Below are 26,503 nucleotides of genomic sequence, written 5' to 3' on the forward strand. Positions count from 1 at the left end.
CAATGTACAAAAACACTGGTTAGAAACACAGTTAGCCCCTTCCCAACCAGTGTCATTTTTAGCACTGATCACTTTATTAGTGTCACCGGTTCCCAACAAAAAGTGTCAGATTTGTCCGCCGCATTATCACAGTCCCGCTATAAGTCGCTGTCAATAGCGAATAAAAAAAAATCCATATACATATCCCATAGCTTGTAGACGCTATAACTTTTGCGCAAACCAATCAATATATGCTTATTGGGATTTTTTTACCAAATATGTAGCAGAATACATATTGGCCTAAACTAATGAAGAAATTAGATTAAAAAAAAAAAAAAAAAATGTATTGGATAGGTTTAGCAGAAAGTACAGCAGAGGTGATCAAATACCACCAAAATAAAGTTCTATTTGTGGGGAAAAAAAATTGCATACATTTTATTTGGGTACAGCGACGTAAAACGCAATTGTCGGTCAAAATAACGCAATGCTGTATCGCAAAAATGGCTTGGTCATGAAGGGGGGTAAATCCTCTGAAGCTGAAGTGATTAAAAAGTGTGCTGTGAAAACAAAGCTCAAGCTTAGGCATTCAATTATTAAAGGCAGTCATTGTTTGCAGATAAAATATTTCAGGTTATCAAGCACATACCTGAGCTGGAGGGGACAGCAGGGGATTGTTGTCCAAGATAATGGTCTGGAGGTGACGCAGATTTCGGTAACATACTGGAATACTTGTGACTTTGTTGCACGAAAAATCTAACCGAACCAGTGGCAAATCTGCAAGTTCTGTCAGGAAAAAGAAAAGAAAAAATAAATTTACTGAAGAAATTACTGCTATGTCAGGACTTTTCTGTGAATTTCAGGGTGTTCTAAATGTTTTTTAAGCTGCTCTTAGTTCTGTGGCTACAACTGTCCTTGCAGCAGTCAGATGGATTTTCAGTCAGGTACACACAAATCTCTCAGGAGTTAAGTTTGCAAAACTCTATGCCTTCCCAGCCAGAAGATGCGGTTTATATTGCAGAAAAATAAAATGTTTACTCCCAACCACAACACACATATACATTCTCTAAAATTAAAATCAGTATTAAACTCCAAAACAAAGATTTTATATTAACATATATATATATTAACAATTCTAAGATGTGGTGGCTGCATTCTTTTTGTTTATTCTCCCCCCTCCCCCCCTCTCTATATTAACATGGAGATCTAGCCAGTAAGTGTGTTTTCAACTTGCTCCAGCAAAAGTGGAAGTTAAAGGGTTGAAACAAACCATTTACTGACAGGGGTGCACATAATGGTCAGGTTTTATTAATTCATGAAAAATATTTATGCCCAATGGAAGAAAAACATGTTGCTGTAACTGCCTAAAAAGTGTTAAAAATTACAGCGATTGAAAAGTCTTGTTTTTTTCCCCTATTAAAAATAACAAACATGTTATACTTACCTGCTCTGAGCAGTGGTTTTGCACTGGGCAGCCAGGATCCTCTTCTCGGGTCCCTGGCCGGGGCTCCTGCCACCCCCCCCTCCTGTTGAGTGCCCCCACTGCAAGCAGCTTGCTATGGGGGCACCGGAGCCGAGTTGCAGCTCTGTGTATACAGACACAGGTTTTTTTTTTTTTTTTTTTTTACTCCATCGCGCCTACTCCAGTCAGCCCTTTAAGGGGTTTGGATTTCCAGGTGTCTGTGGGACAGTGGACGGTGTCTGTGGGACAGTGGACGGTGTCTGTGGGACAGTGGACGGTGTCTGTGGGACAGTGGACGGTGTCTGTGGGACAGTGGACGGTGTCTGTGGGACAGTGGACGGTGTCTGTGGGACAGTGGACGGTGTCTGTGGGACAGTGGACGGTGTCTGTGGGACAGTGGACGGTGTCTGTGGGACAGTGGACGGTGTCTGTGGGACAGTGGACGGTGTCTGTATTATGCCTAGCAACCAATAACTTGAAAAATAACTTGGCCAGCTCCCACCCTCGGTTCTAAGCTGTGCTGCCTCCCTATTTTTGCTGTGCTGCGAGGTAAAAATGAGCACGGGGGGCAGCTTGAGGAAAGACTGGTGCAGAGAAGGGGACAGAGTCAGCACTGGCGAGTTTGTAGAGGCTAATCTGCTGACAGCCTTAAAGCAAAATTAAACCATCCTATCCTTTACAGCCAAGGAAGCCGCTTCTGTTTGATCTGCAACTGCCATTATGCTGCACACTGCCATTTAATGGTTTGACAGTTTGGTTGAGGACACAAGCAAATGTGACTGTTAACAAACCTGGCATTCCAGGAATGTAACAGTTTTTTGAAACTGTTAAAAAATCGATGGGTTTAGTTCCCCTTTATGATTTACTGCTGGGCATCTGGGCTTCAGCAAAATGGCAGCCTCCAGGAAGAAGAAACAGGCGCAATGTTGGAAACAATTTACAGCATACAGTAAAACCTTGGATTGCAAGCATAATTCATTCCAGAAAAATGCTTGTAATCCAAAGCACTTGTATATCAAAGCATTTTTTTACAGGGTATAAAAGAGAAGAGAGGCACCTCCAAGTGTAGCAATAAGTTACTAAATGTTGTACCTTCATTAAATGTAACCATATTGCTACACTTAGAGGCTCCTCTCTTTTTTATACTCAGTTGTGACATGACGCTACTCTTATATCATGACATCGCTTGTATAATAAGGCACAATTTATTAAAACATTTTGCTTGTCTTGCAAAACGCTCTCAAACCAAGGTTTTACTGTACACTCATTTTGGTGGCATAATTATTAATGTGGAATGCATGTTTCTTGCTATAGAACATTTTTTTATCAAGTTGTTCTGGGTAAAGTTCCACTTTCATTTGTTAGTCAAATTCATCTACATCTGCGGGTGCACCCAACTCTGCCCTCACCCCAGACTGAAAATGTTGCTATCCAAGGCCGTCTGTTGCTCTCCCATCCAGAGTGGAGACACTCTAAAGCTGGTGATGCATGATTTTTATTTTCTTCAGTCAGCCACACGTCAAGTTGGATGGATGAACATCCGCTGACACCCGATCTCATCCGTGTCCACTATGCTCCGTTTCTGCAGATGGAGGAAAATCCTATTTTTCCATCCGTCTGCAAAGCAGATCGGAGGAACACGGACAGACGGTCGGTGTTCCTTCAATCCCCCCCATTGAGGAGAGCGGAGATCTGACAGGGCGGTCCATGCACTGTGTGCAGGGACCGCCCTGTCATCCGTCGGCTCAGCGGGGATCAACATATCGATCCCCTCTGAGCAAGCGGATGTTCACGGGGCGGATCATTATGGGATCCGCCCGTGTGAAAGGGTCCTTAAACCTTGTTTCCTATATTTTCCATAGGCAACACTCGAAAGGTCACTAAAGCTATCAGTTTGGATTTACTGTGAATAATGGCCCTAGAATGATTGCGCTCACTGCAGCACCAGCAGCGATATGCAACATGTAGGTGCTCCTAATGTTTTTTTTTACAAATCGAATGTGCATATGGGGGTGTAACTATTTGACACGTTTTAGCAAGCAATGTGGAGTGATCAAGACACAGAGGAGAGCCTTGTATTCTGTACTTTATTAAGGAATTTACAGGCAAGTCAAAACATCCATGGTCTTGTATTCATTGAAGTTCTCAAGCAATGACCTTAGGGGTGGGCAACAATATAGCAAAGAGAACTGCCAACAGGTCCACAAGAAAACAAGGGTTAAAGAATCAAAACAACAACTTGAAGCACCTTGTTTGCACAAGCCAAGACCTGAACATCCACCTGGAAAAACTTGAAGAATGTGTGATCAAAGGACCAGGTGGCTGTCTTACAGATGTGGGAAGCAGAGGCCTGATGCAAGAAACCCCCAAAAATACCAACAGACCCAGTGGAATGGGCTCTGACAGTGAAAGAAACCCTTTCCATAAAAAGGGAAAAGCCCTGGAAACGAGTTGCCTAATCCACTAAAAATGGTGGAGCAAGATGCCGTATATGAAGGCCCATAGGCATGACAAAGAGGGACTTAGTCTTGCAAATAGAGGATATCGTTTTCAGGTAGACCCCGACAGCCCAGACCACATCCAGGCAATTTAGGCCAATTTTCTTGCAATGTTTTAGAGCAGGACAAAAAGTAAAGGAAGAACAATGTCCTCACTAAGGTGGAGAGAAGAGAGCCCCCTTGGAAATGAAGAAAGGTTTTGGTTTCAAAAACGTTGTCCTTCTGCAAAACAAAAGAAGGTTCTTTATAAGAAAGAGCTGCCAATTCAGAAACACACCTAACAGATGTAATGGCTATCAGAATGGCAACTGTATAAGTGAGGTCTTCCAATGGAAAATCTCTAATGGATTCAAAGGGAGATCTCTGAAATACAGAGAGAACTAGGTTTGGATCCCAAGTAGACACGGGAGGTCAAATTGAAGGATTTATATAAGCAGCTCCCTGAAGAAAAGTCTCAACAAGGGATTGCGTGGCAAGAGGTTTTTGGAAACAGATAGATAAAGCAGAACCATGTCCCTTGAGGGGACTCAAGGCCAGATGCCAGTCAAGACCAGACTGAAGAAAGGCCAAAATATGGAGTACCCTGGGATGCCTGTCCTTACAAGCAAATTTAGCCTTCCATGTGCAATGATAAATCTTCCAAGATTTTCTTGATCTGAGTAAGGTGGGAACAACAAAGTCAGAAATACCTCAATCCTCTATAACTTGTTTTAATAGCAATGAGACAGGCAAGATGGAATAGGGGCCAGTAGGTCTGGTCTGTTTGGAAGAAGCCAAGGTTCACTCCAGAAGTTTGAGTATGTCCATGTACCACATTCTTCCGGGCAAATTTAGTTCTAAGAGAATCTACTTCATATTTTCCTCCTCAATTCTGTGTAGCAGCCCAAGGAGGAAGTTCAAGGGAAGGCATAAACCAGATTGAACTGAGAAAAACAAAAAGACCACAGCCCCTACAAAGGCTACATGTTCCCTGCTTGTGGCCATGAATTTGTTCAGCTTGTTGGAGGTGAGGATGTATACATCTGGTTCTTTCCCCACCTTTGACAGATATTGAAAGATCTCTCCCCAGGTCTAGGTGCGGACAGCTTAGGAAGGCCATCTGCCAATAGTCCACTCTAGGGATGTGGACGACAGATCTAGAATGCAATATTTATTCATGTTATTTATATTCGGTAGGGCGGGAGCAATTTTGCTTTAAAAAAAAAAGGCAGGGGCATTTAAAAGGCAAAACAAAAAAAAATAAAAAAAATATCAGCGCCTCCAGGAGCAGCTAAACTTTGGCAAAAAAACACTTGACACATGTAAACAGGCATTAATTGCTAGGCGCATCAAGCGCTTGATTGTTAATTTCAATGGGCAGAATTTTGGCCAATGAAATGAATTAACGCATAAATGCTTGACATGCCTAAACAAGTTTAAATGTGTTAAGTTTTTTCTGCAAAGACGCATGGCATTTAGGAGAACTAAGTCAAAGCACTGTGGGCAGAGGACCTGGTTTGTCAAACTATCACAGCACTGAAAACTAAAAAAAATAAAAAAAAATTCTAGAAGAATTTGTTCAGCGGTGTATTTTTGATGCAAATCTAATGCAAATTTGCTAGGCTCAGGGCTGGATTTTTGTCACAGTTGTGTCTTCAGTGCTGGCCAATACATAAAAGGGATAAAAGGGTGTCAACTTGTGTAGTAGGACAGCAATCCGTGCCAAAACCATGAACAGAATCCTGAAGAAATGTGCGATTCAGAAGTGTTCCTATAGAACTCTAAGCCTGGAGTTCACACCTGAACCACACTGCAGTGCTCAGAAAAAGCACAGGACTCTTATTTGCTCTGCGGATGCACTGCATATATACAGCTTCAATGGAAATCAATGTCATTTCACAGGTCATGCGTATCAGATTAGGTTCAAAAACGCATTCCAATTCACATATATGTGAACCGAGCCTTAATGTGTAGCAGGAAGTTCTATCTGACAGGATAAACAATACATTTGCATCAATTACATTGGTCTTCACACCAAATATTTGGCCAATTTGTTTGGTCATAGATTAATTCTGAATATGTAAAGTTAGCCACACGTTGTTGCATCACTGCTTTTCTGGATTGTCAGATTTGCCATTTTTGGAAAAAAATTACTTTCAGTTTGCGGATTTTATTTGTATTAATGTATTGAAAACGTAAACACAACCATTTTCAATAAGGCCCCATTCACATAGGGTCAGCTTGCATTAGATGTGGGCGGAAGCCCCACTAAAAACTGGAGGCCGACAGCTCCTGGAGCTTATTCGCAGCCGCTTGCATGTAATTGCTATTGTAATTGCTATTGTAATTGTAATGTCTGGATGGATACAGCAATCCTAACATTCTATTGTAGCTACAGCACAAAGCAGTCTGCAAAGTGGTATAATGGGTGAGCACATTAAAAGGGCATTAAGATGATGTCACTGCAATCAAGGAAGCTTATCCAGCTAGAAGAATCAAAGGCATCTCTAGCAACTTATGGAACATTACATGTGAAGCTATGTACAACTATGAATAGAACATGTAGTCATGGACTTTGTGTGGACATATAGAAGAGAAACTGAGTACCACAACAACAACTTTATTACCATTAAAAATCTATTACACATTAAAAACTGTTCTCCACAACATGCAAAGATTCAGATTACAGTTCACACGTGGTCTAGATGCAGTTCAGGAATCCTCCTTCAGGAGCAGATGTGACAGAATCCGTACACTGGAACCCACTCCTAATCTTTATTAATAGCAATATCAGCCAGTAGGGTAGACTATAATTCATAGTATATGTGTGTAGCCCATAGAGGTGCAGATGAGTAAACCAAGGTGAAGCCACTGCCTCTCAGATGGAAACAGCCAATGGTCTTGTACACATAATTGTAAAATAAAAAGATCAACTTCCAAATGGGGAACCATCCAGACCCAATTTGAGTAAGTCCTCATAAAGACAGCATGGTAGTAAAAGTAGTCAAGGCACATGTATTCCAAAGAGGGGGCTCTTGATAATACACTCAGTATACATGAATCCTTGTGAACCCCTATGTGTAATATTTAATGTTGTGTAATACATTTTTACTGGTACATAAAGGTGTTTTTAATGTAATTACCGGTAGTTTCTCTTTTATATGTCCATTACAACATATTCTGTTGATAGTTGTACATGATTTTCTAGGATGTGGACATATAGCACACAGTCTGTTTCTCAAGCTTTAGATACATGTGAAACTATTATGCTAGATAAACCTTGAAATCTAGCGCTTCATCACATATCTAATTTTCATTTTTAACCAGTTCCCATCAACGCTATAGCTGAATGAGCTACAGCGCAGACCTACATTGGCAGGAGGGCGTCAATAGATGTCCTACCCTTTCCTCGCGAGTGCGCATAAGGAAAAATCTGTGCTGGCCGTCTCCCTTGGACCCAGCCAGATTGCGATAAATGGCCAATCTCAGCGGCCATTTAACATGCGATCAGCATGGCCAATGAGAAATGATCTCAAATGTAAACATATGAGATCATTTCTCATTGATGGCTCCTCCCTCTTCAATAAAGAGACCGCGTATGAGGAGAAAGGATCTGTGCTGAATCGTGGGCGATTCTACAATTACAGGAACAGGAATTGAGAATGGCAATCAGCAGTGTTGAAACTTATCAAGAAGTGGAAAATAAGGGGTTCTGTTGAAACCAAACCACGGTCAGGTAGACCAACTAAAATTTCAGCCACAACTGCCAGGAAAATTGTTTGGGATGCAAAGAAAACCCCACAAATAACTTCAGGTGAAATACAGGACTCTCTGAAGACAGGTGGCGTGGCTGTTTCAAGATGCACAATAAGGAGGCACAAGAAAGATCGGCTGCATGGTTGAGTAGCCAGAAGAAAGTCATTACTACGCAAATGCCACAAAGTATTCCACTCATAATATGCCAAACAGCACAGAGACAAGCCTCAAACCTTCTGGCACAAAGTCATTTGGAGTGATGAGACCAAAAATTTAGCTTTTTGGCCACAACCATAAAAAATCAACAAGGATCAACAAGGGCTATGATGAAAAGGTACCGAGGTGGATCACTGATGTTTTGGGGATGTGTGATCTACAAAGGCACAGGAAATTTGGTCAAAATTGTTGGCAAGATGAATGCAGTATGTGATCAAAAAATACTGGAGGAACATTTGCATTCATCAGCCAGGAAGCTGTGCATGGGACGTACTTGGACATTCCAACATGACAATGATCCAAAACACAAGGCCAAGTGGACCTGTCATTGGCTACAGCAGAATAAAAAGTGATGGTTCTGGAGTGGCCATCTCAGTCTCCTGACCTCAATATCATTGAGCCACTCTGGGGAGATCTCAAATGTGCAGTTCATGCAAGACAGCCCAAGAATTTACAGGAACGGGAAGCTTTTTGCAAGAGGAATGGGCAGCTTTACCATCTGAGAAGGTAAAGAGCCTCATCCACAAATACCACAAAAGACTTCAAGCTGTTTGTGTGTGTGTGTGTGTGTGTGTGTGTGTGTGTGTGTGTGTGTGTGTGTGTGTGTGTGTGTGTGTGTGTGTGTCCGTCCCACATTTCCTGGGGCATACTCAAATAAACAAATACTGTAAGCTGCAACAGAAACAGCCTAACAAAGGGTTTTTTGCCTTTGTTAGGCTGTTTCTGTTGCAGCTTACAGTATTTACAGCTCAAAATGTTAGCATGAAGTGTCTACAGTTTGCAAATGGGTTTAATTGTGGATCACAGATTTAAACTGTTCTCTCGCCCTCTCATTTATCAGGCATTCATAAAAATGCACATTACTATTGTCAGAGTTAAAACGCCACACATGCAATGCTTTTCTGCATGGATCATCTCATGCCAGCATAGTTTAGACATTGCTCAGAGGACATTCCTTTATAAGCAATTGTGCAATATTTTTTATGTCTGTGAAAAACAAAAAGGAACTCCATTATTACTCAGAATATTTCATAACTGCAAAAGCAAAGAGTTGAAAAGCCCTAAAGTAGCAGTGGCAGCTACCAACGTTTTAAATCCAGACAGGTTTATTTATTAATGTTATTGTATGAATATCTCCTGGTAGAAGATAGTGAAATTCAGAAAAACCTTAGAAACACAGAAACTTAAACTCCACAAAAAGGAGACCGACAATCTCAGTCAACTTAAATGAGAAGTCCAGCCTGAGCTTTTTAAGCTGGGCTTCTCCTATGGGTTACAGGAGTGCAATTTGTTTTGCACTTACTCCTGTGACCCGTTTTCAGCAGAGTTGTCTGAAGTCCGCTCTCTGCTGACGTCACTGCCATCAGTTGAGGCAGTGCGTCATCCCGACTTCCAAGTCTGGATCCGCCAGCTGCCTTCACTGATGGCAGTCTGAGCGAGCCCATGTGATGGCACCTACCTGACCCTGAACAGCTCAGCTCTCCAATGAGCTAATTAGGAAGCAGAGAGAAGAGACGCTGACTAACAGTCAACAGCTCTCCTCTCGGGCATCCGAGACAACTGAGCCATCGGCGGTGTTCGATGGCTCGGTTCTTAGTGCAGAGACAACAGGGATAGCTAAAGCATTGGCCTTGATGCTCCATTCACCTAGGCAAGTATGAATCTTTAATAAAAAATAAATAAAAAAAAACATAGTTCTCTTAAAAAGTGTATGAACCAAACAGTGTTCCGACACACCTTACAAAATATATACCAGTATCGATACAAAATAAATATATAATATCCAATAAATATTCTGCTTACCCTCTGGCAGCTGCTGCAAGTGGTTTCTTCTAATATTGAGATCGCGTAAAGATTCTAATTTGCCAATTTGGATAGGAATTGTCTGGATCTCATTGCAACTCACATCCTGAAAAAAAAAAAAAAAATCCTATATTAGGATAGCAATCAAAAGCCCTTCAACACTATGGAATATGCAACAAACTTTCATACAAAAACGTGAATGCAACTTGCAATCATAGTCGTGCATACAGAGAGCAGCAACAAAGTGAACGGTTGGTAAAACACAGATACTATACAGGAAAGTAAAAGAGAACTTGATTTAGACTATGTAGGTCTTCTATTTAGTGATCATTTCTAGTATCACCTGCACAAAATGTATGAACGGATTTGTTGATTTGCCAGTTTAACATGCACCTTGTATACCAAACAAATAAGCAATAAAAAGTTGTACTTGTTAAACTTCCTTTAAAAATACTGTAGCACATTTTAAGCGATTTAATGGTTTAGTTCACACTTATGCAGGTTGCATTTTGCCCCGCGTTTTTAAATGCGTTTAGCATTTTTGGGAAGCATCTGTTGTCCTGCAGGAGAAACCATCAAAAACGCATCAAAAATGCAGGCACTGCATCTTTGATGCGTTTCCATCGAAGCCTATGGAACCCAAAATGCAACTTGCTGCGTGATAAAAGTCCATGATCCTTTCCAAAAAAATGCACTAGCGGAAAATGCAGAGATGTAAACGTGACCCATAGGAATCCATGTTAAATGAATTAAAGTGCGTTTCTGCAAAATTTAAATGCACTGAACGCATAGGTGTAAACCAGGCCTTAAAGTGATTTGAAACAAAATAGGTTTACAAATAACAAACATGTTATACTTACCGGCTATAAGCAATGGTTTTGCTCAGTGCAGCCCTAAATCTTTTCTTTTGGGGTTCAACGCCATCACTCCAGGCTCCCCCTTTTCTCGCTATTCCACCATAGGAAGTCGCTTCCTTTTGAGGCACACCAGCGGGCTTGAGCCTGAGCTGCACAGTCTGTCTTTAGACACGAACAGTGAGATTCGGCCCTACCCTCTGCTCCTTTGTCACAAGGTTTGATTGACAGCAACAGAAGCCAATGGCTGACTCTTTGACCTGCGATACAGCAGAGAGTAACTGCTCTCGGGCACAGTGCTGGATCGAGAATGGGAACGGGCAGGTATGGGAGGGGGAATGGTGGCTGATCTTGCACACACAATTTTTTTTTTTTTTTTATCTTAATGCAAAAATCTACCTTTACAACCACTTTAAACCCAAAACGTATTATACTGCAGGTTAACAACTAGATGGGGTGGCATTCATTTTATTTTGTTAGGCTTTTTTCCACTCCGTTTTCTCCTGCTGACCCAGTCAGTAACACACCTTCTGTTTTACAGTGCTTACACTACCTTTGGACAGCAGCATTATCAGTCTCGGGGTGGGGAGTGTTAGATGGAATAGCAGATTTAGATAGACCAACAAACTGAAGCCAAACTCCAGTTTACACTGCAGTTATGGCAACAGTGTTTTCCATTTGGGATAAAGGCTGTCAGTGGTAAGAGTCGGTTCACACTGGGGCAACTTGGGACAACCTCAAGTCGGATTCCAAGTCGCGCTGTAGAGAAAAACAATGTAAGTGAATGGGAGCGGTGTTAATACGACTTCAGAAGAGGTTCCTGTACTACTTCAATCCGACTTGTAGGCGATTTGTACCCATTGATTTCAATGGAAGTCGCCTCCAAGTCTGATCACTGTCTTAACTGAAGCGACTTTCCAAGAAGATAACATACATTTCTCAGGCAAACCTCTCCCACCCCCTACCTCCCCTAGAGCCGATTGTTGTTTGATTGGCCACTGGAAAGTCTCCTAGCCTGGAGACGACTTCAAGTGGTGTTGTAAATCGCCCCAGATCGCCCTGTGGTTCATGCTCAAGTCGTGTCGGAGTCGCCTCTGAAAGTCGCGCTGGAAGTCGTGTCGCCCTAGTGTGAACCGACTCTAAATGGTTTGTCTTAACACACCAACTGCTACATTTGCATGACAGATTGTTCTGTTCAAAAACAGACTTACTGACAGAATCACCAGATACAAATAAAGGAAAAAGACAAAGAAAAAAAGAAAACAAAAATACAGCCATCTAAGCATTGGTAAGCTGCAATATAATAAATATTTGCTTTGGGGTTTAATACGGATTTAAAATGCCATTAATCAATAAAATCGTACCAGTTCTGTCAGGTGTCTCAGAAGACAAATCTCCTCTGGCAAGGAGTCCAGCTTGTTGTTACTTGCTACAAGAACTTTCAGAGGTAGACTGCAGATGTGCCCCGGAAGTGAAGTAAGTTGGTTTCGACTTGAAGGGGAAAACCAAAAACAAAGCAAAAAGGATAATTAAAATCAATCTACTTGAAATGCATACCTGCTTTTAACCACTTTAAGACCGGCTGTCGTCGTTTGATGGCGGCACAGTGGCTCTCTTGAGCGAATGCGCTGAGCCCCGACACCTTGTCAGTTTATGCGCCTCCATCATCCGCAGCTCTCCTCGGTCATCGTCCTCCCTCCCCGTCAGCTAGTGACAGTGCCACTCCGCTCCCCTCCCAGCTGCTGAAATTAGTCAAATTACCTTACAATTTTTATATAAAATTCTCTGTCTTTGATAAAGTAAGGTGCCTAGTGTGTGTGCTTTATAAATAAAATGCAGTTCTAGACCTTATTTTAGAAAGCAAGAGGGTAACGGGACTTTAAATGATTACATGCACCTCCATTCCCAAATCGGAAAAAAATAGAGGGTTTTTTTGGAACTTTGAGTGAGGCACAAAACACATGGTAGGAGAAATTATGTAAATTGTTTAATCATCATAAAAACAAAGCATACCTCATAAACATGTGATACAATCTCTATACAAAACTATGACATACAAAAAAAGAATTAATGTATGTATACATGCACGCATCAGAAATTACATAGTGTCCCATAAAAGTAGCTGGTATAAAAAGCCAAATGCTTGTTTTGGTAATGAAATAAAAATGGGTTATACGATACAGACGAATCACAGTTGAGGTCAAGCTATGTGTTGGGAACATGACATTGAATAGGCTCAGCGCGTTTCGTGACCAGTTGCCACTCATCAAGAGCAAACGTATAGTATATCTTAAAAAAGGTACCGAAATAGGATCTGGTGTTTTGCACATATGGTAAGAAAAAAAAGGGACTAGGGGAAACGAGATGTGCATCTTCCTAGAATGAGGAAATAGAGAATTCTGCGCGATGGGAATATAAAATATATTAAGGAAGCTGCTCCTCCTAAAGTGCTGTGAAAACAACTTTAGCAATGTGGGGGGTGTATAGTAATAAGGGGAGCGCTAATAGTATGTGATAAAATTATAAATTCTACCGTGAAATATGTTAACTGTAAGGTCAACGATGCAATAATAATTTTAATTTAAAGTGCAAGTGCTTATGTGGCACTGATGAATCGAGCGTGTTACAGCTAGGTGTTCCACATCACACCTAGCTGTAACACGCTTGATTGCTCAGTGCCAAGGTCTTGGCACAAGTAAGCGGCCATTTGGCTTTTGTTTTTAATCTGTTTTACAATAAATCGCGAAACTTCACTATGGCCCGTTTTTCTTCATTTTATCCATGGTAATTTCTTCTGTTGGAGTCCATTCCTGGCCAGTCCCATCCAGGTACTAGTACAGACCTCAGGCTACCAACTTTACTAAAGCTGCACCTGATCCTTTTTTAAAACAAAGGGTCATGGTGGTCTGGTAAGTAGGCACTTACCTCTACCTCTCACCGGGTGAGGCCAGTTTGATATCTGTTCGGTGGTGATGGTGTCTACTCTAAAGTTAAGCAATTGGTAATTCCATGCATCAAATGGTTATCACCTAGTTACCGTGGCTGCATTTTTTGGACTTGTTTGCACCTATTTTTTGATGTGGTTCTCACACAAGCACTTGCACTTTAAATTATTATTGCATTGTTGACCTTACAGTTAAAATAAATTACAAATTCTACCGTAAATCAATATGTTATCACATACTAGTAGCGCCCCCTTATTACTATATCTCCCTGAAATACTTGCATATAAATTGTTCTAAATAAGCAGTGTTGCAAGTCAAAATCTGCAAAGCAAGTCTATCCCAAGAGCTGAGGGAATGAACCTAAGGAAAAAGTGAATGCGCCAACACACCCCAGGAACACCCTTCCAAACGTAATGGGTAAGGAGGAAAAAAATCCAAATATGTCTGTAGAATAAATGATTTGGGGCCAATATATGTGACCAAACCAGGACCAAACTGATAAGAGGCATGGAGGAGCTCGGCTATGAGGAAAGATTAGAGGAACTGAATTTATTCTCTCTTGAGAAGAGGCGATTAGGGGGGACATGAACAACATGTACAAATGCATAAGTGACCCATATAGTGAACTTGGGTGTTGAGTTTTTTATACCAGCTACTTTCATGGGACACTATGCGATTTCAGATGTGTGCATGTATACATATATGAATTCTTTTTTGTATGCCATTGTTTTGTATAGAGATTCAAATACTCATGCTCAATCATGTATCACAAGTTACAAGTTACAAGGTATGCTTTGTTTGTATGCCAATTAAACAATTTACATAATTTTTCTTACCACGTGTCTTGTGCCTCACTCAAAGTCCCCCCAAAAAAAACAAAAATTTTTTAATACCTTATTTTATAGCACCGCTTGGTGCTCACGTGACTGGCCACCTCTCTCCCCCTGCAGCAGTCAGAGCGAGAGAAGAGAGGCGCGGCCGGTCATATGTGTGCCGAGTGACGCTATAAAATAAGGTATAGAATGGCATTTTATTTATAAGACACAGGGCACCTTACTTTATCAAACAGAGAATTGTGTGAAGATAGCAGAGTGGCTAAACAACCACTTTAATCAAGTCTGGAACTGAAAGAAAAACTGTTACATGAATATCAAGGAAGCAAAAAGTACAAAAAAAAATTACAAATCGCTTTAATCCGATTTGTTCTCGAAAGCAGGCACAGCCTTCACATTAAATTTTAAATTAAATACATGTCAAAATAAATTTCTTCATCACAAAAATGTTAAATCTTTTCAGGTGTGCCGTGAATTTTTTTTTTTTTTAGATCTTTTTGGTGCACCACGAGAAAAAAAAAAAGTTTGAGAAACAGAGCAGATACCTGAGATTAAGGAAGGTCAGGGCTTGCAGGTTAAGAGTAGCTTCTGGCACATAGCGGATACAGTTCTGGTAAAGATTTAGGCTTTCCAGGGAAACATAATGGCAGATCTCAGCAGGGATCTCCGACAGCCTGTTCCGAGACAGATCTTAAAAAGAAGAAAATAAAGGAAATAAATTACTACTTGTTTTACATATCTAGAAGTAAACAGTTAGCAGTTACAACATATACTCCAACTTCTTTGAGTGCCAAGTATAGCCAGAAACCAGATTGTTTATGAGGAAAGCTCTCAATTTTTTCTCCCCAGATGCTAGGCTTAGGAAAACCCATCACAAATCTTGATAATTATACCCGAGCATAAAAAGAAAAACAGGATTTTTGTACTCATGGTAAAATCCCTTTTTTAGAGTCCATTGAGGGATGCAGGAAGACTTGTACCTAAAAGATGGGGACACAGCAGTCAAGAGCCAACAGGTCCAAAGAAAAAAAAAAAAAAAAAAAAACAGCATGACTTGGACTGCCTGCGGCTCAAAGAGGCCTGAAAGAACTTACTCCCGAACCTGGAATCAGATGAGGTCAACACATCCTCCTGATAGACAGTGTGTGAACTAAAGACTATGTAGAAGCCTTGTAAATCTGGTAAAAACTTGCCTAATGCAAAAAAAGCCCAAGAAGCACACACAGGCCTAGAAGAATGTACCTGGAAAGGAAAGGGTGGAACTTGATCCTTGAGAACATAAGCATACAGTGGTTGTAAACACACTTGTTGGACTTCTACCTATAGGAAGTGGAAATATCTCCTAAACGTGCGCCGTTTAGGAGATATTTCACTTGTAGTCCGCCGAAAATGTTCACTGCGCATGCCCCATGCCCCAGCCTGTGCCGTGAATTGCGGCTCCCGTGCAAAAGCGCAGGAGTGACGTCACGCGAAGAGACGTCACGCAAGTCCTGATAGCCAAGCGCAGCCCCAAACCAAGTTGCGGGAAGAAGAGGATTCGCCCAACAACAGGGAAACTTGGAGGCTGAAAGCCCAGAGACTAAAACCAAGTGAAGTATGCTGTCCACGTCTAATGATACATCTTGCAGAAAGTAGCCTTCCTAGATTTTAGACCATGGGAGTCACAGATTCAGAGATGTCCCATCTCTCAAAAGTCATGCCATCAAAGCCAGGAACCAAGAATCAGGATGGCAAATTGATCTTTTAAATGATCCTGGAAGCCCAGTAAAGGCCACACAGGGTGTCCACCAGGAGACTTAGTTGGGTGGCATACATATCCACTGATGCCTGCCTGCAGAAAATGAGAATCACCAGGGCGTATTGATCCCACAGAGCATCCATTGCTTTAGCTAAAGGATCCCTGTGCTTGGAAACGAGCCTTTCTAATTTGCTGTTGAACCTTGAAACCTGGGAGGTCCAGATCCAGCACTCCCACCAGTAACAGGTCCTAAAAAACCTCTGGGTGTAGCGACCACTTTCCTGGGTCCAGTTGCTGCTGACTAACATGTCTGCCATTTTGAGACAGACAAATCGCACAAAGCCCCAGAAATTTTACTTGTGACAAGACAAAAAGAAAAATGCTAGCAAAAATAGGTAGTAGTAGTAAGAAAGATTGTCCTGGGCTTGCCTACAACATAACATGTTTGCTATTTTTATAGAACAAACAAGACTTTGCAATCACTAATATTACATCAACATTTTTTTAGGCAGGGTTTTGAAGATCACAAAAAGTTTAATGAAGTTGCCCCCTCTCTTTAATAACACTGCTCAGACCTACCAATAAGCCAATCAGACTCAATCGCTGTCACATGAGGTCGTCACATGCTCCTCCATACTGATAAGTACAGAGTATTTTGCAAAGGTTTATATGGAGCAAAAGAGTGGTGGGGGAGTGCAGCAAAAGTATATGTGGGTCCGTAGCCCTGTCACTTTGCCCATTCGGTCTCTTATCAGTTACATAACTCCTAATGTAGGAGCTACATAGCCCATCCATAAAGGGCACCGGACGCTTGGATTTCAATAGGGTTTCTACAATTAGAGGCTGAGGCTCCAAATGGCTTCAGAAAAGGGAGGGCGCGGGGCGCAGAGCCCACCCACTTGTGCGACAACGGCAAATTAATATTCGCCATTGTCTTCCTTATACTCCACCCGGCCAATCAGGAAGCGGTTCTTAAACCCAAACTGGCCGAGAGGAGAAGCGATTGTATTGGGCTCCGAGGATGAAGCTGCAGAGGAAGCCAGTTTGCCCCCCCCCCCCAAAAAAAAATGGAGCCCCAGCCGCCGCTGCCACCTACTCTAGGTTATAGAAAAGTGGAGAGAATAAAGTATTGTAATTCTGTTCTAGGGTTCTATGTTCTATGTATCCATGTTCTCCATAGATACAAAGAGCGACCATTTTTACCATTTGACATAAGGAATCTTAATGGCAGGATCCCTAGGTAAAAAAGGGAAAATGCCTGAAAGAAAACAAATGCAGTTACCACATAAGGGCGGATAAACTAACATAATACATTTTTGTTTGGGTTTAGATACACTTATCTTGGCTCTTTATTTTTTTCTGATTTTTTTTACTACAAGATAAAGAAAAGAAAACTACATTTTGTATTACAAAATGACACTATCTTTTTCCCTTTGAATGTAGAGAGGGGATTAAAGCCTAAATGTATTTTTTTTTTTAAATCCTAACAATGGACAGTACTTGCATTCAATGAAAACTGTCCCTTGTGCTGGTGGCTGCGGTCTTGAAATCTGAAATCCTCTGTGCCAAACTCCCACCCTCCATACCCCAGCTGTGGCAATCTTCCGGTGCTGCGAGGGTTAATACAGATAACGTTTTTCATTCATTTGTCGCACTTTTCACTGATGGAAACTATAGTACAGATTCTATGAATGCAGGGGGGGTAGTGGAAAGGACAGGCGTAGCCGGCACTCTTGCCTATGTCAGGTCCAGAGCTGTACCAACTTCTACAGCACCAGAAGATTACCACTGTGGGAGTACTGGGAAGGGGATTTCAACTAAGACAACAATCTCCAGCACAAGTGACGCTTCTCAATGAATGCAAGCACTGTCCCTTTTGTCAATTAAAAATAAAAATAAATGTAGACTTTAAATATTTCAGTGTGATCATGAGTGCCTCAAATGTAACTTTCAGCCAAAATTGAAAAGAAGCTCTAAAATGGATAACAGTTGCATAAATGTTACTTGAAGACAGCCTTCCAAGGCCTCTAGAACAGCAACTCTACTACAGTGACCAGACCTGCTAATAGGTTACGGTCTTATGGCATGAAACATGTAATATACTACCAGGAAATAAAGGAACCGCTCTGGGCTTTTCGGAGGGAAAAATGCTACAAATACAGTATAGGAAGTTGGCTGCAAGCCAATACCCGCAGCTCTTAATTTACAATGTGGTTTGGTTACATCACCATGTAAAGGAGATGATTTCCCCCCCAAAAATAAAAATTGCCTCCTCATCCTGAAGCAATTTATATACCACAAATAAATGTAGTTCTGTATATAGTGGTTCTTTTTTCTTAAAGCTGAACTCCAGTCATAAAGACATTTTTACCTTGTTCAAAATCTCTGTCCATTTGTTTTTAAGGCTTCATTTCCAATGGACATTTTTACAGCCACTTTTTTTAGCCTTTTTTACAGCTTAAAAACGCCTGTCCATGTTTTTTTTTTAATTTTATTTTTAGCTGGAGCTCAAAAACGCAGCGGTAGCGTTTGTAGCCTTTTTGCGCGTTTGAGCGTTTAACGTCTGGCGTTTTTACAGCTCTAAGGCTGGAGCTTCAGAACGCACTGGTCCTGTTTTTTTTTTTACAGCTTAAAAACGGCTCAGCCATCTACAGCTCAAAAACATCATGGTGGGCATGAGGCCATAGACCAACATGGAGAGCCGTTTTTAAGCTGCAAAAAAAGCTCAGAAAAGTGGCTGTAAAAACGTCCAAAAACGTCCATGGAAATGAAGCCTAAAGATGAAGTCTACATTTATTTTTACTTTTAATTAGGCCTGGTGGGTTTTTCTTCCTGCAAAGTAAAGGCATAAATGTGCTAGTAAGCATCGCCTATTAGCACACTTACCTGCAAACGAAGCATGTGTCATCTCCGTTGCAGACTGCATCAATCTTCGACCGTCTTCATTCCGGGGCCGCAGACTCTGGCTCTGTGACTGGCCAGAGCCACGTGACGTCACTCCCACGTGTGCGCGCGGGAGCAAACTGTCATGGAACATGCTCCTGAAGAAATGGCATGGGCGGCCATTACTTCAGAGCAAATGCGCTGATGACATCAGCGCAGTTTACAGTAAATATCTCCTAAACGGCATTCGTGAATGCACAGAATGCATTAAGGTGAAAAACAGAGGGTTTTCAACCCCTTTAAAACGATTGTAAAGGCAGGTTTTTATATCTTGATGCATTAAGATAAAAAGCCTTCTGTGTGCAGCAGCAGCCGTCCCAGCACACCCTTATACTTACCTAAGCCCCACCTCTAGTCAGCGATGTCCACGAGTCCCTCAGCCATATAGGACTCTCCCTCCTGATTGGCTGAGACACAGCAGCAGTGCCACTGGCTGAGTTTGACAGCAGTGGGAGCCAATCAGGAAAGAGAAGGCGGGGGTCGGGCTGCAGCTCCGTGTCTGAATACACAGAGCTGCAGATCGGCTCGGGTGCCCCCATAGCAAGCTGCTTGCTGTAGGGGCACTCGACAGGAGGGAGGGGCCAGAAGCTCAAGAAAAAGAGGATCGGGCTGCCCTGTGCAAAACTAACTGCACAGAGGAGGTAAGTATGAAAGGTTTTATTTTCTCTCTTCAATTAAAATATCAAATGAGACTTTATAATCACTTTAATCCTCTGTCCTTAAAATAAATGAGCATTTAAACAAGGTGGGGGACCCCACTACAAGGGTGTTTTTAAAATTTTCCAGGAATTGGGCTTTGAAGTGCTTTTTTCCCCCCCCCATCTCTCCAGAAGGAAAAATGGCTCCTGGTGACATATCATTTATGTACAAAGAGGAGAGTGGCAAGGTCTTACGCTGGTTATACACTAGTAGAATTTAGTTACAAATTTTAGAACTTGGTTGATTTTCCAATTGTTAGTGGGGTCAAATACACTTAACCTTACCTTCGTGCAGTCGTCCTTCACTTACCTCATTCTTCGATTTTGCTTTTAAATGTCCTTATTTCTTCTGAGAAATCCTCACTTCCTGTTCTTCTGTCTGTAACTACACACAGTAATGCAAGGCTTTCTCCCTGGTGTGGAGAAAGCCTCTTCAGGGGGGAGGGGGCGAGCAGGAGTGTCAGGACACCCACTAACACACAGCTCCTTTTTCTATCTGCAAAGTAGAGAGTGTCCTGACACTCCTGCTCGCCCCCCTCCCCCCTCAAGAGGCTTTCTCCACACCAGGGAGAAAGCCTTGCATTACTGTGTGGAGTTACAGACAGAAGAACAGGAAGTGAGGATTTCTCAGAAGAAATAAGGGCATTTAAAAGCAAAATTGAAGAATGAGGTAAGTGAAGGTGGACTGCACTAAGGTAAAGGAAGCCATTTAGGGAAAAAATGTTTTTACCTTTACAACCCCTTTAACTGACTGTATTGACATTTACCAGTAAGCAAGAAACATGCCCACCACATAGGAGCACTCCCATGATGCAACGCACCTGTACAGATTTTCTTCCCGACGCAAGAAAAATCAAAACAATTTAACCGCTTACTCACCACCCTATAGACGATATACGTCTACAAGGCGGTTCCTTAACTCTGGGAGGACGTCCATGGATGTCCTCCCATAATCGCGCTCCCGGACCCAGTGGATCACCACGTGATCGCTCCGTCCAATGATGGAGCGATCACTTGTAAACAAACCGGCGTCATGTGATGACGCCGGTTCCTCCCTCCCCTCTCTGTATCGAACGGTACAGTGTGAGAGGAGAGGGGAGAGAGCGGATGCAGCACGAGTGCTGTGGGCTGGATCTGTGACAAATGCAGTCACAGATCCAGCCATCCCTGCCCCATACTAAGACTACTCTCTACTGTGCACTACTCTGCAATACCCCACACTACTCTGCAATACCCCACACTACTCTGCAATACCCCACACTACTCTGCAATACCCCACACTACTCTGCAACGTCGCCTATGGGGATTTTTAAGTAGCAAAGTTTGGCGCCATTCCACAAGCGTGTGCAATTTTGAAGGGTGACATGTTGGGTATCTATTTATTCAGCGTAACTTCATCTTTCACATTATGCAAAAGAATGAAGAAAAAATACTAAATTTGCTAAATTTTATAAACAGAAACAAAGAAAAATTCATTTTTTTTTACAGAATTGTCAGCCTTTTTTCTCTTATAGCGCAAAAAAAAAAAAAACCCAACAGTGATTAAATACCACCAAAAGAAAGCTCTATATGTGTGAAAAAAAGGATGAAAATTTCATTTGGGTTGTATGACTAAGTAATTGTCATTCAAATTGTGAGAGCACTGAAAGCTGAAAATTGGTCTGGTTATTACCGTATTTATCGCGGTATAACGCGCTGCCGCGTATACCGCGCACCCCTAAAGTGACCCCGAATCCTGTGGGAAAAAAAGTTTATTTTGTACTTAGTTTTGGTGTCTTGCGCGGCGTCCATCGGCGGCCTCGTCGGGTCCGGCGTCCTTCTGAGGCTTCGGGTGTCCTCTTCGGCGGTCCGGCGTCCTTCTGCGGCTTTGGGTGTCCTTCTGCGGCGGGTCCGGTGTCCTCTTCGGCGGGTCCGGCGTCCTTCTGTGGCGTCCTCGCTCGTTTCCCGCGCCGAGTTTTGAATACTGCGCTGACATATACCGAGCGCAGTACACTCGGGTATAGTCGGCAACTTCCGCGCTCACGTCCTGGACGTACAGGACGTCAGCGTGGGTAGCTGAGCATTGCCGACAATACACGAGTGTACTGCGCTCTGACACTCGTGTATTGTCGGCAATGCTCGGCTACCCGCGCTGACGTCCAGGACGTGAGCACGGAAGTTGCCGAGACTGCCCGACTATATCCGAGTGTACTGCGCTCGGTATATGTCGGCGCAGTATTCAAAACTTGGCGCGGGAAAGCGGGTATCGGCGTATACCGCGCACCCACGATTTTTCCCTGATTTTCAGGGCAAAAAAGTGTGCGGTATACGCCGATAAATACGGTAAGTGGGTTTACGTGCCTGGTGGTCAAGTGGTTAAACAGGGTGCAGGTGTGACAAAGTTATTAAAAAAATAGGGAATTATCTGTATGCATTTTACAGCAGGTTTTATGATCATAGGGAAAGGTAGTTAGGACTCCAAAGTGGCCAGGGTTCTGTTGTTCAATGCCTGTCATCCATCAACCAACAAGAATTACTGCAGGATTCTGCTTCCCTTTGCAAAACCTGCATATCAAGTCATAGAACTTACAAATAATTCAGGTTTTACTGAACTTTGCTCCTGTACACACTTTATTTTTAAAGTTTAGCCACAATTTGATATATGTACACTAAATCTCAAAAGCATCTCAAAGACCTCAAAGTAAGCTTTCTTTCCTATCCAAAACACTCAAGCATGTACTACAGAAGCTACCTGGCTTGGGAGATATGAGAAAAATAGTGATCTCCATGATTCTAAAATCTATGCAGTTACAAGAGGAGCAACAGCATCTGCGATTTATATTTAGCTTTTCTTAGCACGGAAACAGACTGTGCCAAATACTGCAAACACTTCCCAGCATTCTCTGCAACAGCCTTCATCTACAGATCAAACAAGTAAGACCAAGATGATGGAACAGGCACGCCACTTAAAAACACATAGAACTTGATTTTAAGGGTTGCCAGATATTTAAAGCCATAAGACTAGTGCATGCTCATATGCATGAAAGAAAACACAGCAGTTACTTTAAGAAAAAAAACTATACAGTGTACAAAGCTTGTCGATGAGTAATGCCAGCGCACAGCGCAATACAAAAATAGCTGGGAATGACATGAGGATAGAAATATGTGAATGTGACAAAGCTAAGAAATACCACTCAGATCTCTCATAGGCACTAGCACTACAGGTTTTAGAATCGTCATCTTATGTACAGTGCAAATGGAAACTATAAAAAGGCAGGCCATACACGATGCGATTCCCTCACCAGCACAGTGTTAATGGGGGAATCCCTCCTGCCGAGACATTATTCTCCCAGCGGGAGGGCGGTGGAAGTCGTCCCAGCTGGGAAAAGAGTAATCATTGCGATAATCGCAAGTAAATCCGGCAGGCTGGTTGTACCAAAGTTGAGCGATCGATCACTTGGCACATTCAGCCTGCTCACACACCGTTTGAATCTCAACCGGTTCCTGCTCAATGGAATGGCTGGCCTAAGGAACAAAAAGGCAGAATTGTTTTTTCTATTCTATTAAATAAAAAACTTTATTAGATTAACAACTAGAGGGAGCACTCAATGGATTGGTGTCATTACTCGGTTTCTAATTTGAGATAAACTATCACCTATTTAGGAACTATATCATGTTCACTGAGCTGCTTGATTTTTATTCTGGGAGGGGCAGTAAAGCAGAAATACCGTACTGTGCAGGAAGCAAAGGCTGTATATGTAAATTTCTATACTACAAAAATGCATATGTAAATTAGCGCTAAAGGTCCAGATAATGGCTGACATTCATATTCACAATATTAAAATCAAAAAGGATAATAAACTACAATTCTATAATAAAATATTATATATATATATATATATATATATATATATATATATATATATATAGCGCCCCCTTACTTTCAGTATGGGCACTACGCTAATGTTAGTGGGGAATGGGAGAGTTATTTTGCTCCCATTCACAATTTTCTAAATTATGGCTGCTGTCATTCCTGAACTGTCCTGTAGGTCAGTCTGCGCTCCGGGGGTGTTGATACCTCCCCTGGGCGACAGGTGGCGCTAGAGGGGTTCTGGAGGAGTTTTTTCCCCCCCCAGCAGCCAATTGGAGGAGTTTTCCCTCGCGGGGCATGCTGGGGAGGGGGATATCTGTGACAGGCGCCATCTTTATTGGTTCTTCCCGTGGGTTCCAGGTGCGGCATCCATCTTTAGGGTGCGCGCATCCAACGAACCCCGGCGATGGCCTTTCAGGCAGGGGTCGCATACTACGCGGAGCTCTATATTGCAGAGAGGGGCCCCAGTGACTTGCTGGGTCCCCCACTTTACTGAGAAGATCCCAGGCTGTGTGCCGTTCGATTGGGGGGTCGGCTTGAGGAGAACCCTGGAGGCAGGTTGTCCAACAGGGCTTGAACGAACCATCGGGGATCTGGTGACCGGAATGCTGACTGGTACACTATTGCTGTCATACGGTGACCCACGCTTAACCTACTGGGAGGTAGTTTAAGTAATTGGCCTGTGGCAGAGGCCTGTTCCTCCCAGCAACACTAAGTGACACTTCGGCTGCCAGGCTTGTGGCAGAAGTCTGTCTGGGGGCACTTCACCCACTCTGGCTAGAGTGGCGACGAATGGTGACTACAATTATTGTGCCATTGAGAGCAGGCTTGCTCTTATATCCAGGCCTGATACCGCAAAGTTCTCCATCGCTTCATCAACCTTTCCTTCCTACTGCATGTTGATGTTGGCTATGTTGGGCCTGAAATAAAGCATTTGAAAACCTCTCTTCATGTGTGTGTATGATAGAGATATATATATATATATATATATATATATAATATATATATATATAATATATTCATATATAATATATTCTCTATATAATATATTCTCTATATAATATATTCTCTATATAATATATTCTCTATATAATATATTCTCTATATAATATATTCTCTATATAATATATATATATATATATATATATATATATATATATATATATATATATATATATATATATATATATATATATATATATATATATATATATATATATATATATATATATATACACACACACACACACACACACACCAAGTGCATACTGAATTTTCGTTACAAACTAAACAGCCAGATGGGCAACTTGCATTGTTCCGATTAAACATCTTCACATGTCAACCTCTCCACCCTCCTTAACCGGACAGTGAATCAGCATCAACAGATCTATTCAGCACTGACCTACGAAGGGCTCATTTACACTTGTTTGGCCTTCAACACACAAGCGCCTACTGTTTCAACATGTAATTTTGATGCATCTGCGATACTTTGTTGTGCTTTTATGAAGCTTGGCAGATGCCGTGTGTGTGTGTGTGTGTGTGTGTGTGTTGATATCTCATAGCAGCAATACCTCCAAAACAAAGTGAAGCTAAAGCTGAACAAAAGCCTCTCAAAAGCATCAGGTGCTTTGACAGACTTCTATGAAGGCTTTGGAGATGCTTTAAAGTACCACTAAAGTGACATGGGGTATCAATTTTGAAGCAAAGCAAACGCAAGGTGTAAACAGGACTGTAAGCTAACCATTTTATTAAGCGACAGGGGCTTTGACTGGCGTTCAGAGAGCTTTAAAAAAAGCGTGTCTGAAACCATGTTTTGAAGCAAGTGAGAACGAGCCCTAACACCAAACAAAGAAGTAGAAGAGTGATGTCATCCACAACACTAACATTGTATGTATGGCAAAAACAGTTAGTCAGAATCAACAGGTAACATTTTAAGCATATATGTATTTCACCTATACAATCATATGTTTGCCTGGAGTTGCACTTTAAAAAACACATCAGATTTTCATTAATGTGTTTGTAAAACTCGGACATGAAATATGAACAAAGCATATCCCTCTATAGCAGTGTATCTCAAACTTTTTTCAGTCAAGGCACCCTTAAACAAATTGTGCACAATCTCAAGGCACACCATTCTAAATTTTGAAAAATTAAACTTAACATAACCCAACAAAATCCACATTCGCTGGACACTCAACATTAGCAATTTATTCTTCTAAAGCAAATACACCTTTTTCACACTGATCCTGACAAGTACTCCAACACTTCTCTTCTCACTCAGCTAATGTGACCCCAGTGCCAATGGAGCGGGGCAGAGGAGGGCCAAACTAGGATGCTGTGCAGGCGCATGATGTTCACCTTTTTGACTGATGATTTAATTGGTTGATCGGATGCCAGCGGCTAGAAGGTTGTAATGGTGCACAATGAAGACCTGTGGCTTTGTGTAACTAAAAGGCAGGCTTCATCCACCCGCTGGCATACACTTTTTTTGGCATTTTTGCCAAGGCACCCTGGTTAAAAAAGGATGCACTATAGCACGGGGGCCCAACATTTTGAAGAGCGGGGGCCACTTAAGCAACTGGTCACAATGAGCAGAGAGGGCGGATGACAGGTTTGGGTCCACTCTGCATATGCAAAGTGGACACAGACAGCCCACCCTTCTCTATGGGCCCTATAAGATTGGAGGTAGGCGGGTGTAAAAGGACACAAGTCCATTTATATCTGCTGCTCCATAAAGGAGGAGAATAGAGGGTCCAATTGGGTCGGACTGTTCATGTGAAAGGGGCTTAAGGCTGCTTTCACACTGATGTGCTGCAGTTTAACCACTTCCATACCTTCCCACCCAAGCCAATTTTCAGCACTGTCACACTTTGAATGGCAATTGCACGGTCATGCTACACTGTACCCAAATGAAATTGGCGTCCTTTTTTCCACACAAATAGAGCTTTCTTT

At 42.1% G+C, this 26,503-nt stretch overlaps 1 protein-coding gene across 10 annotated transcripts in view; it reads right to left on the minus strand.

Annotated features, from left to right (window-relative positions):
• LRCH3 (leucine rich repeats and calponin homology domain containing 3) overlaps positions 1-26,503 on the minus strand; it is a 123,314-nt gene that overhangs the window by 64,434 nt on the left and 32,377 nt on the right. For all 10 annotated transcript variants that reach the window (XM_040349729.1, XM_040349733.1, XM_040349730.1 and 7 more), the window contains exons 2-5: positions 14,868-15,012; positions 11,909-12,035; positions 9,691-9,796; positions 626-762 (exon numbers count right to left, since the gene is read on the minus strand). In XM_040349729.1, coding sequence (XP_040205663.1) covers positions 626-762; positions 9,691-9,796; positions 11,909-12,035; positions 14,868-15,012 — 515 coding nt within the window. The remainder of the gene's footprint in view (positions 1-625; positions 763-9,690; positions 9,797-11,908; positions 12,036-14,867; positions 15,013-26,503) is intronic.

Source organism: Rana temporaria, chromosome 4 (genome assembly GCF_905171775.1).
Source record: "Rana temporaria chromosome 4, aRanTem1.1, whole genome shotgun sequence".
NCBI lineage: Eukaryota > Metazoa > Chordata > Amphibia > Anura > Ranidae > Rana > Rana temporaria.